Source organism: Schistocerca gregaria, chromosome 3 (assembly GCF_023897955.1).
Source record: "Schistocerca gregaria isolate iqSchGreg1 chromosome 3, iqSchGreg1.2, whole genome shotgun sequence".
Lineage (NCBI taxonomy): Eukaryota > Metazoa > Arthropoda > Insecta > Orthoptera > Acrididae > Schistocerca > Schistocerca gregaria.
The window spans coordinates 823,193,481-823,206,344 of record NC_064922.1 but is presented as its reverse complement, the minus strand read 5'-3'; the positions used below and the strand labels follow the sequence as shown (position 1 = coordinate 823,206,344).

General features: G+C 44.4%; 1 protein-coding gene across 1 annotated transcript in view; it reads right to left on the bottom strand.

Moving 5' to 3' along the window:
• LOC126355162 (netrin-3-like) overlaps window positions 1–12,864 on the bottom strand; it is a 401,797-nt gene that overhangs the window by 90,495 nt on the left and 298,438 nt on the right. Inside the window, exons 2-3 of the mRNA XM_050005370.1 lie at window positions 10,585–10,734; window positions 6,055–6,132 (exon numbers count right to left, since the gene is read on the bottom strand). Of these exons, the coding sequence (XP_049861327.1) occupies window positions 6,055–6,132; window positions 10,585–10,734 (228 nt within the window). The remainder of the gene's footprint in view (window positions 1–6,054; window positions 6,133–10,584; window positions 10,735–12,864) is intronic.

Sequence of the window (12,864 nt, the reverse complement as noted above, 5' to 3'; positions counted from 1 at the left end):
GGCAAATGAATAGCACACCCTTTTAGTCGCTGTTAACTGAAGATTTCCGAGTGTGGGTCGTGATTCTCGGGGAGTGTAGAGGTTTTAGGGTTCCGTTGGACGCAGAGAGTGGAGGCGAGTTTTCGGTGATTCCGATGACGAGCGATGGGATTTTGAATCTGGAGAGTGTGTGTTTGGAGCTTATTTGCGCTTTACGGCGAGGTTATTAGCGCCCTTACACTCATTAAAACAAACAAATGTGGATAAAATCTCATGCACTAGAATTGACCACACAATCACTCTATCTCACATGCGCTACAACAACGTAAAATAGTACAAGTAGCTATATATGAGATTAAAACACAAGTAAAAAGAGAAAGTAGCTAAAAGAAAGGCACAGGAAAATGTGACTGGCTGACCACTTACAAAACAACTTTGGATGAGGCAGTCACCCTCTTAACACATTAAAACCATCTCTCTAAACGCTTGGGAAAACCATTGGACAATTCACAACATTTTAAAAGTCTAACCACTTTCGTTTGAACGTTACTTAAATTATAGGGCAGATCCGTCGGCGAATCCGACGCGGCTTGTTGGCCGGAGAATAAAACACAGTCCAGTAAAACGTGGCCCACAGTAATCTGTACGTCCAAAGCACCACACATTGGACGGCCCTCTCGCCGGAGCTACAAGTCATGCATGACGGGGCTGTGACCTATGCAGAGGCGAATAAGGAGGACATCATCCCGTCGACGAGGCTGGAAGGAGGTACGACGCCACGGCTGCTTTGTGGGCTTCACTAGACGAAGTTTTCCGTCTGCCATTTCCAGCTACTCATCCTCCCACTGACGCAAGAGTCGGCATCTCAACAGCGAGACTATAGCGTGCAGGGGGATACCTGAGTATTAAAACGTGCCTCCTTGGCTGCTAGGTCCACCCTTTCGTTCCCTGCAGTACCCATGTGCCCTGTACCCAGCAGTTAGACACCTCCTTTCCCAGCGGTTGTAGCTGAAGAGGAAGCCTGGATATTCTTGAACTACTCTGTCTGCTGGGTACACTAGCTGCATAGAGTGAAGTGCACTCAGAAAATAGGAACTGACAAGAGATTGAGCACTGGAAGACCGTCTCATCTGCCCCAGTCCCCGCAAGATCGTGCATAATACTGCGTCAAAGACATATAAGTCTTCAGGCAGTCGGACCTTGAGAACACGATCCGGGAAAACAACAGAGCAACCACTTGAGGCCCCCTGTTTTGGCCCATCCGTAAAGACAGCGACAGAGTTGTGGTGCTGAGACAAAATGTCAGAAAATAGCTAATTAAAAACAGAATCAGGGGTTCAATCTCTACTGTACTGCATCAAATCTAAATCAATCTGGGCCTCTGCAGTAATCATGCCGGCAGACGATTAAAATCCTGACGTTGAGGCTGTACTTGCTCCACTCCGAGTGATTCCATCACACGCTGTCCACGGATTTCAAACGTCATTGAGGCTCGTAGACGGTTGGAGAAAAGGCGTTCCAGAAGCGGACGAGCACCAGTATGGTATGTGGGCAGAGTCGGAGCTGCAAGGAACTTGCGTGCCCGACGCACCATAAGGAGTTGCCGCTGGACGGTGAGTGTTGGTTCCCAGGCCTGAACCGAGAGGCTGCGTATGGGACTTGTCCTATAAGCACCCGTGTCCAGCCGAATCCCCTAATGGCGAGCGGAGTCAATGATCTGCAGGTCAGAATGCCTTGCCGATCGATACACCGTGCACCCGTAGTTGAGCCGCGAAAGCACGGAAGCTCTATAAAGCTAGAGCAGCCAATCCCTGCTGTGGATAAGGCACTTTATGATGTTCAGTGCCTTGGGAGTCCGACTTTTTGAATGTGGAGTTCGGAATATAATCTAATACCAAAAGTCCTCAAATATGTGGTGCTGGAATGTTAAATACACTACTGGCCCTTAAAATAACTACACTAAGAAGAAATGCAGATGATAAACAGGTATTCATGGGACAAATATATTATATTAGAAGTAACATGTGATTAAGTTTTCACGAAATTTGGGTGCATAGATCCTTAGAAATCAGTACCCAGAATAACCACCCCTGTCCGTAATAACTGCCTTGATACCCCTGGGCATTGAGTCAAACAGAGCTCGGATGGCGTGTACAGATGCAGCTGCTCATGCAGCTTCAACACTATACCACAATTCATCAAGAGTAGTCAGTGGCGTATTGTGACGAGCCAGTAGCTAGGCCACCATTGATCAGAAATTATCAATTGGCGAGAGATCTGGAGAATACGCTGGGCAGGGCAGCAGTTGAACATTTTCTGTATCCAGAAAGGCCCGTACAGGACCTGCAACATTCGGTCGTGCATGTAGGGTTTTGCAGGGATCGAATGAAGTGTAGAGCCACGGGTCGTAACACATCTGTCAATGCCGTCAATGCGAACAAGAGGTGATCGAGACGTGTAACCAATGGCACCCCATACCATCACGCCAGGTGATATGACAGTATGGCGATAACGAATTCCAATGTGAGTTCACCGCGATGTCGCCAAAGACTGTTACGACCATAATGATGATGCAAACGAAACATAGATTCATCCGAAAAAATGACATTCTCCCATTCGTGCACCCAGGTTCGTCGTTGAGTACTCCATCGCAGGCGCTCCTGTCTGTGATGCAGCGTCAAGGGTAACTGCAGTCATGGTCTCCGAGCTGGTAATCCATGCTACTGCAAAAGTCTTCGAACTGTTTGTGCAGATGGTTGTCGTCTTACAAACGTCCCCATCTGTTGACTCAGGGATCGAGACGTGGCTGCACGATCGGTTACAGCCATGCGGATTAGATGCCTGTCATCTCGACTGCTAGTGTTACGAGGCCGATGGGATCCAGCACGGCGTTCCATATTACCCCCTTGAACCCACCGATTCCATATTCTACTAACAGTCATTGGATCTCGACCAACGCGAGCAGCAATGTCGCGACGCGATAAACCGCAATCGCGATAGGCTACAATCCGCCCTTTATCAAAGTCGGAAACGTGCTGGTACACATTTCTCCTCCTTACACGAGGCATCACAACAACGTTTCACCAGGCAACGCCGGTCAACTGCTGTTTGTGTATGAGAAATCGGTTGGAAACTTTCCTCATGTTAGCACGTTGTAGGTGTCGCCACCGGCGCCAACCTTGCGTGAATGCTCTGAAGAGCTAATCATTTTCATATCACAGCATATTCTTCCTCTCGGTTAAATTTAGCGTATATAGCACGTCATCTTCGTGGTGTAGCAATTTCAATGGCGTAGTGTAGTTAATATTGTCTGCATGTTAAGGCTAGGCTGGTGCAACTTGGTTACACTTCTTTAAAGGTGAAAGAATGTAGGAAGTTTATCTGGGCGAAGTAGCGCGCGTTGCCCATCACCTAGAAAATGCAAACTACTCTTGCGGAATTTCTTACGATCATTGAGAATGGAAGAAGAGGCAATACTACAACCTTACCTAGTCAGAGCTTTTAAAACTGCGACCATTTCCTGATTTTTTTGTTTTGGATTTCTTCTGTCCATTCTCAGAGATAATAATCACTGCGCACATCTAGAGACTAGCTGCGGCTACTGCAGGTCGACGGTTTAGGTGAAATGGAATTACCACTTCCTGAGAAAACAATTTGTATCCCCCCTTCCCGACCGCGGCGCCTGAGTAAGGGAGCGGTGAGCAAACAGGGTGCCTGCCCCTCCATCCTCTATAATCCTCGACAATCCCCGATAGACGACCGAGGAAACGGGAATTGCGGGGCCATTTCTGCGCAGAGCCCAGGAGGCAGCAAATTTCCGGCGCAGGAAGCAATTCTAAACACTCATCTCGCGGTGCGTCGGCATTCCGAACCCGGCGTCTCCGCCCCTACCGCCATCGCCGCCACTTCTTCCGAAATAAACAGGTTATTTGCGCGCTCTTAGCAAACCGCGTTAAACAGCAGCTACAGTGCTGGAGAAGTGCATTCGGGACAAACAATGCGTGCTGGAATTTTATATCGGACGTCTAAAGGATTTAAATAATAGGAAGAGTATTTATCCTTCACTTCATGATGACTTCAAGTAATCGAACATCAGCTGTTAGTTGCGGGGCGATTATTTAATAAATGGCTACCCTTAAGTCACGAACACATATTGGATACGTTCCCGTGTTAGTGAGTGTATTGAATACTTTATTACTTCCCGTACATCTACATCAATGATATTCAAGCCCTTTTACGGTATGTGGCGGAGGGTTTTCGTTCAACTATCATTTCCCCCTTCCCTGTTCAGTTCGTAATCGTTGCGTGGTAAAACTACTATCTGTAAGCCTCTGTATGAACCCTGATTTCTCTAATTTTCCCCATTATGGTCATTTCGTCAGATGAACTGGGAGCAAGTAAAATGGAAGGTGTGGCCGAGCGGTTCTAGGCGCTTCAGTCCGGAACAGCGCGACTGCTATGGTCGCCGGTTCGAATCCTGCCTCGGTAATGGATGTGTGTGATGTCCTTAGGTTAGTTAGGTTTAAGTAGTTCTAAGTTCTAGGGGATTGAGGACCTCAGATGTTAAGTCCCATAGTGCTGAGAGCCATTTGAACCAGTAATATGGTTTCTGTCTCCTCTAGGAACGTACACCTGTAATCTTCTTCGTATACCATTTCTTAAAAAGAGATATAACAGCTTTTAATATTAACTATAGTTCTGTACAGACTATGGGAAGCTGCAATTTCGACGTATCCATAAAAAACTCTCTGCAAGGATGGCTACCATAACTCCAGGCATATGCATGAACACACTGGCTCTCATTCATCTGGATTGGTCGAAGTGGCTATGAACTATGACACCGAGACCGGCAAATAGCACCTGCCTGACTTTAAGTGCCAGGGTGCCCTCTAGCGTTACGATAATGAAGGTAACGCCTTTCTCCAATCAGCTGACAGGAGACGAAGCGTCGGTCTGTGGAATATCGACAAAAAGATTCGCCCCAGAAAAAGAAATTCAAGACGCAGTCCTCAGCTGGAAAAATTAAGGTCACAGTGTTCCGGGGCGCAGATGGTGTTCAAAATGTTCAAATGTGTTTGAAATCTTATGGGACTTAACTGCTAAGGTCATCAGTCCCTAAGCTTACACACTACTTAACCTAAATTATCCAAGGACAAACACACACACCCATGCCCGAGGAGGACTCGAACCTCCGCCGGCACCAGCCGCACAGTCCATGACTGCAGCGCCTGAGACCGCTTGGCTAATCCCGCGCGGTGCAGATGGTGTTATCTATGTTGATTCCCTTGATCGTAGAACAACAATGAATTCAGAGCGTTACATCACAACGCTATGAACTCTGAAACGACGGCTAACAAGGGTCCGAAGGGAAAAGGGAAATGTTTTCCTGCAGCATTACAATGCTAAACCACACACTTCACGTGCCACCACAGCAGAACTTCACAGACTGAATCTCACCACCGTACGGCATCCTCCATACAGTCCAGATTTAGCACCGTCTGACTTGAATCTGTTCGCGATAGTAAAAGACGATCTGCAGCGCATCATTATGCTTCTGATGAAGACGTTGAGAGAACTGTGAGACTGTGGTTGCGGAAACAGAGTGTCGACTTCTTCCGTGACGGCTTCACTAAACTTGCTGGCAGAAACTTATCCATTTGGCTAGTGATCCTGTGGAAAAGTGAATATTGGTAATTAAAGATCACATTCTAAGGATTATTTCTACGTTTGATTTATGAAAATATTCCCATCCACACCCAATTAACGAAGGTGAAGGCACTGCTTTCCATTCAACTCTCGTATGTATGTATGTACTGTCCGTCTCTGGTAGCTGCGTGGGGCAGCGCGACGGAATGTCATATCTAACGGCCTGGGTTCGATTCTCGGCTGGGTCGGAGATTTTCTCCGCTCGGGGAATGGGTGTTGTGTTGTGCTTATCATCATCATTTTATTTCCATCGACACGCAAGTCATCGTACTGGCGTCAACTCTAAAGACTTGCACGAGGAGAACGGTACAACCGACGGGAGACCCTAGACACACGGCATTTCCGTTTCCCATTTATATACGTACTCACCTCTTCCGCTGGTGGAGGCACCACCGCCACTTTCTTCACTGCCAGTAGAGATCTGCGTGGCGGCCACTCGCGGTATTTCTGTAAAGAAGGACACAGTATTCAAAATCGCCTCTCTCTTTTGCCAAAACAATAAATCATGACGTCCATCTGGAAATTTTATTGCTATATGACAATGTATTAAGAATAAGCCCTTCCTAATTCGTTACGTTTTCAAAGATCTGTTCTAGACACAGCCAAAACAGGCAACGTATGATAACTGCAACATTACAAAGGAAGCATAGGAAAATTAAGCTCAGGCTACGAAAGAACATAATAAAATTAGGAAAGAGGTAGTATGACTTTGCGGGGGAGCAAGATCCACTCAATAGTTACAACTTTTCTTTGAACTTTATTCGAAGACAGGTTTTGGATGTATGGTGGACTAAAACAACTTAACATGCCTATCAATTCTACTAAAATAACTTATTCTGGCCCATCATACAGCACTTATAATGAAAATATTAATTTCCTATAGCGGTCTGCGAATGAAGTTGATCTTTGTTGAATCTTCTTCCGTTACAAAATTGATTTTACAGTTACGGACTCAGCCTAAGCATCCAGCGCCGGCCAGTGTGGCCGAGCGATTCTAGGCGCTTCAGTCTGGAACCGCGCGACCGCTACGGTCGCTGGTTCGAGTCCTGCCTCGGGCATGGATGTGTGTGATGTGTTTAGGTTAGTTAGGTTTAAGTAGTTCTAAGTTCTAGGGGACTGACGACCTCAGATGTTAAGTCCCTTAGTGCTCAGAGCCATTTGAACCATTTGAAGCATCCAGCATACGGAAATACATCAAGACATTCCTACTGTAGAATAACGTCAAGTTTATGCGGCTTATTCTAAGATACCGCTGTTTATCTACTACAGATTGCTCAGTACTTGTCTAACCACACTGACAAATGACAAACAATATCGGTTACATGCATGCTGTGTGAAGAGAAGCGTAATTACGAGAAATACTGTATTACCTGACAAAGCTATTAAAAGCTGCTTTCATTTCGTTCCGACTAGGTAACGAAAAATTTCGAAATTTGTGGTAAGGTTCTATGGGACCAAACTTCTGAGGTCATCGGCCCCTAGGCTTAGACACAAATTGATTTAATTTATACTAACTTACGCTAAGAACGACACACACATCCATGCCCGAGGGAGGACTCGAACCTCCGACAAGGGAACCGCGCGGACCGTGCAAGGCGCCTCAGATCGCGTGGCTACCGCCCGCTCGGCAGACTAGGTAATGATACAGTATGTACAAATAGTGAGTAACACATATCTTTAAATGCATGTCGAATTTGCAGGAACTCACCATTTCTTGCTTTACGGTGCCGAACACAAACTGTAGTATGGGCATTTGAAATATGCTCTTACAAAGGAATGATGAACATCGGATGCATAGACTGAGTAAAAAATAAGAAAATACTGAATCTAATAGAGAAGAAGAGAGTTCTGTGAAACAACTTGACTAAAAGAAGGGATATCTTGACACAACACATCCTGATGTAACAAAGTCTCGTCAGTTTTATTAATGGAGGGGAGACTGAGCGGTAAAAATTATAGAGGTGGATCAGGGCTTGACTACAGCAGATAGGTTGCAGAGGCTATAAGATTCAGCATTATTACATAGATGAAGAGATTAGCGTGGAGCGCCACCGATGTTTCCGGACACTGCACTGACAGAAATAACAAATCTGGGAATAAATGGCTTTGAAATTATGTCTGTTTCGTGTAATTATGTTGCGTACAGTGTAGTTCCTCTTAAACTGACTTCGTTTGCAAAAAATAAAGGCAAGGACAAAATGTGATGGTATGTATTTGGACATACCATCATGAAATGGTGGATCCTGAATGCGGACGAGCAGTTGTGTGTTGCATTATAACACGAACATAAATTCCACTGACTGCAAATTAGAATTCCATTGTTATTTACATAAAGCTACTAATTCCATCTTCACATGTGCCTGTACCTAAAAATCCTTTATGAATAAGAGCAATACAGATTGTGTAATGAAGAACACAAACTGCAACGATAAAACAATTGGTAAAATTTTAGTATATTCCACTGGATGAGCAGTGATGGTATTGCTGGGGTAATTTACCAAAATATCACGTACGGGTAATTATTACTAAAAGATAACACCATCCGCACCAAAGTCGCCCTATGGAACATAGAAATAAAGACCGGTGCCCACCCCACCAGTCGCAAAACAATAGGAAAGGAAGAGAATTGGAAAATTCACGAACCGCAGGTTATACTGCGCAAACACGTTTAGAAAGTCACCAGCACAGTACAGCACATGTTTGGACCAAATCCCTCTTCCCTTTATGTTTCAAGTGCTATTCTCGTGTTTAATCTACTTTACGAAAGGAATTTCACCGTACAATGTATCGTATGTAACTTAAATTAAAATCTAAAGCGCAGCCAATGGATTTTCTTTTCATTTTGTAATGAAGAACAGAAAAAAAACAACTGCTACAAGCTTGCCTCGGTGAAGATCAGTTTGTGTTTCAGAGAAAAGTAGGAGCACTCAAGGCTATACTATTCACACGACTATATCTTAGACGACAGATTAAGGAAATGCGGAATTACGTTTATAGTATTTGTAGGCTTCGAGAAAGCTATTTACAATGTTGATTAGAATATTACCTTTGAAATTCTGAAAGTATCAGGGATAAAATATAAGGTCCGAGTGGCTATTTGGCACTCTCCACAGGAACTAGACTAGAAATGTAAGGAAAGTAGTTGTTGAGAAAGATGTGACACAAGGTTGAAGCCTACACCCGCTGCTATTCAGTCTGTGCATTTAGGAAGCTGTGAGTAAAACCACAGAAAACTTTGGAGAAGGAATTCAAGTTCAGTGAGAAGAAATAAAACCTTTGACGTTTACTGATGACATTGTAATTCCGTCAGAGGCACCGAAAGACTTGGAGGAACAGTTGGATGGAATGGACAGTGCCTTAAAAGGAGAATACAAGGTGAACACAAACAAAAGATCACAAGCATAATGGTATGTAGACGAACTACATCAAGCGATGCTGAAAAAATTGCTTTAGGAAAAGAGACACTAAAAGTAGTAGATGGGTTACGTTATTTGGGCACTAAAATACTGATGGCCAAAGTAGAGAGGATACAAAACGTTGACTGGAAATGGCAAGAAATCGATTCTGACGAAGGGACATTTGTTAACACAGAATAAAAATTTTAATGTTGAGGAGTATGTTCTGAAGGTGTTTTTCTAGAGCGGAGCCAAAGTAGAGAGGATACAAAACGTTGACTGGAAATGGCAAGAAATCGATTCTGACGAAGGGACATTTGTTAACACAGAATAAAAATTTTAATGTTGAGGAGTATGTTCTGAAGGTGTTTTTCTAGAGCGGAGCCTTATGAGGAAGTGAAACGTGGACGATTAGCAATTGAGATAAGAAGAGCATAGAAGCTTTGGAAATGTGGCACAACAGAAAAATGCTGAAGGTTAGATGGGTAGACAGAGGAACTAATGATGAGTTTCACAAGCTGCGACATCGTCGCGAAAAAAACAGTGACCCTTATATGTAATAAGTTTCCTTTAATTTACGTCTATGGTCACAAACGTTTTGTTAACAGATTACCGGTTTCGGACTTTAATGACCATCATCAGATCTGTTTCATTAGCCTTGCCGGCAGGAGTGGCCGAGCGGTTCTAGGCGCTTCAGTTTGAAACCGCGCGACCGCTACGGCGGCAGGTTCGAATCCTGCCTCGGGCATGGATGTGTGTGATGTCCTTAGGTTAGTTAGGTTTAAATAGTTCTAAGTTCTAGGGCACTGATGACCTCAGATGTTAAGTCCCATAGTGCTCAGAGCCATTTTTTTTGTTTCATTAGGACTTTGTTTTTATGAAACAGATCTGATGATGGTCATTAAAGACCGAAACCGGTAATCTGTTAACAAATAGTTTGTGGCCATAGACGTAAATTAAAGGAAATTTATTAATGATGAGTTACTGAGCAAAATTGACGAGAAAAATATGTGGCAGAACTTGGCTTAAAGAAAGTATCGCTCAATAAATTCAGTATTGGAAAGAAGTGTGGGGAGAAGAATTGTAGAGGAATAGCAAGGGATGAATAAAGTATACCGGTTCAGTAGGAATCACCATCACCACCACCACCACCACCACCACCACCACCACCACCAACAACAACAACAACAACAACAACAATGGAATTTTTATGCAATGGAGCAGTTTCTGACCCGGAGGTCAAAATCTTTGCGATGAATCCTCATTACTTTGGTCTACGGCAACACGTAAACAAAGTAGGAATGATGAAAAGTATGTGTCTTGGTGGCGGTGCTATAAGAAGTGAAGACTGCTTCTTAAACCAACATTTAGCAAGAGACATTGTACCAATGGGACACACACATTCATTGGGAGGCAGGGTCAAGACATGATTTCCTGCTGTGACACACTCGCATGCATTATTGGACAAACATGTAGCACCAAGATTTACGAGGAGAGTACTCACTGATGCAGGGCGCGATGTGCGACCGGCTCTGTTGGTAGCCCTTGGCGCAGCGGTTGCAGGTGACGCCGGTCACGCCGTCCTTGCAGGGACACTGTCCCGTCGTCTGGTTGCACGTCTTGCCCGACGCCCCAATCGGGTGGCAGTCGCACGCTGTGGACAGGAAGAGCACCAGTCAGCCGGCCATCGGAACACGCTCTCCATACACTCTAACTGCTTCTCATGGCTATACCTACAGCTGCACTTCCCAAGTCAGTGTATGGTGTACAGTATCATTTTCCGCTCCTTCTTCCAGCCAAAGGCGACTCGGTACCGAAATTATCTAATTTTGCCGTCGGGCCTATTGAAGTGTAACTGCCTCTTTCTTTCTTTCACTTGCTCCATAGGCCCGCAGCGATCGCAGGGCCGGCGTGTTTACAACTGATTGGGCAGTGTCAGTGTTAAGGATGGCCGGATGCCCTTTCTGCCGGTACCCTGTACCCCCCAGGACGGAATCAGTGTACCCCAACTGTCTGCGTCTAGTGTATATCGTGAATAGTGCGGACGTGTTTCACATGTCTGCGACGCGTGTAACTGAGGCGGACCATGAGGACCAGCCCGGTATTCACCTAGCGGGATGTGGAAAACCGCCTAAAAACCAGGCTGGCTGGCGCACCGGCCCTCGTCGTTTATCCGCCGGGCGGATGCGATCCGGGGCCGGTGCGCCTACCCGAGCCCAGCGCGTTAGCGCGCTCGGCTAACCTGACGGGTTGAAATGTAACTGCCTCTATTATATTATAATATAGAGATCGATACCCTGAATTAGTATAGCATCCGATGCATGTTTATTTTCCGATTTATGGAGTGTCTTTTTGGGTTTTTGGCATTTTCATATGGTTTTGAGTAGGTAATTAACATTTCTGAATACTATAACGTTGTAGATCCTCTATTGGATACTAAAACACTGAAGTAGGCTGTGTATTGGAAACTACAAAACAGAAATAGGTTGTGAATTGGATGCTACAATACAGTTGTAGGGTATGTATCAGATGCTAAAATACTGAAGCGGACTGTGTAATGAGTACTTCAGACAGTTTTGTACACTCAAATGTCGGCAAATAAAACATGAAAATCTAAAAATACATAGCACAATACTGTTTTTGGTAATTACACTTACATAACTTAATTATACTCAATTTCTGGTCTCGCGGGCTGACAAACGCAAGAAAGCTTTCAGACGAACAGTAGTCACAACAATCTCTTTGACATCCATATATCTGAAGCTTATCTTAAGAAGGAATTCAGCTGTGCCTAATATTTGATTGATTTCGACAACGACCACGTCTTGTGTAAAAATCCAAGAAGTCAACGAACTATTACAAAATACAAATCGATACATACTCTGATGAAACACCTGACTTCAAAACTAACAAATTTATGTTTTGTCAACAAAAAAAAAAAAAAAAAAAATGGTTCAAATGGCTCTGAGCACTATGGGACTTAACTTCTCAGGTCATCAGTCCCCTAGAACTTAGAACTACTTAAACCAAACCAACCTAAGGACATCACACACATCCATGCCCGAGGCAGGATTCGAACCTGCGAGCGTAGCAGTCGCGCGGTCCGGACTGAGCGCCTAGAACCGCGAGACCACCGCGGCCGGCTGTCATTACATTACAATAATTTCTAACTCATTGAAAAGGTTGGATGACAGAGTAAACACACTGATTTTTAGATTATGTCAAAGCTGCTGAACTCGAATGAAATTCAAGTATTACATATGTAAAATGAGCCTAAAATGGAGCCGGTCGAAGCGGCCGAGCGGTTCTGGGCGCTACAGTTTGGAACCGCGCGACCGCAACGGTCGCAGGTTCGAATCCTGCCTCGGGCATGGATGTATGTGATGTCCTTAGGTTAAATAGATTTAAGTAGTTCTAAGTTCTAGGGGACTCATGACCACAGTCCCATAGGGTTCAGAACCATTTGAACCTAAAATGGAAATTCTAACTCACACGTAATTCGCACAAACACTGATACGAACGTCTTGTTTTGATTTTTGTAACACTGAAACAATTAAGAAATAGTGAAGCCTTAATTCCTACACCGAAGATGGGCATAATTGAAAATGTAAAAAGCTGCCATTATTTGTTTAATAATACCGTCTGTATCGCTGGAATATGCTGTTAAGAATGGTGGGTTTTCGTACTATTATATTCACCCACTAAATAAATCAACATATAATCCTTAATTATGGATATACACTGACTGACAAAAGAAGTTAAGCACCCAGAAGATAAGCGTATG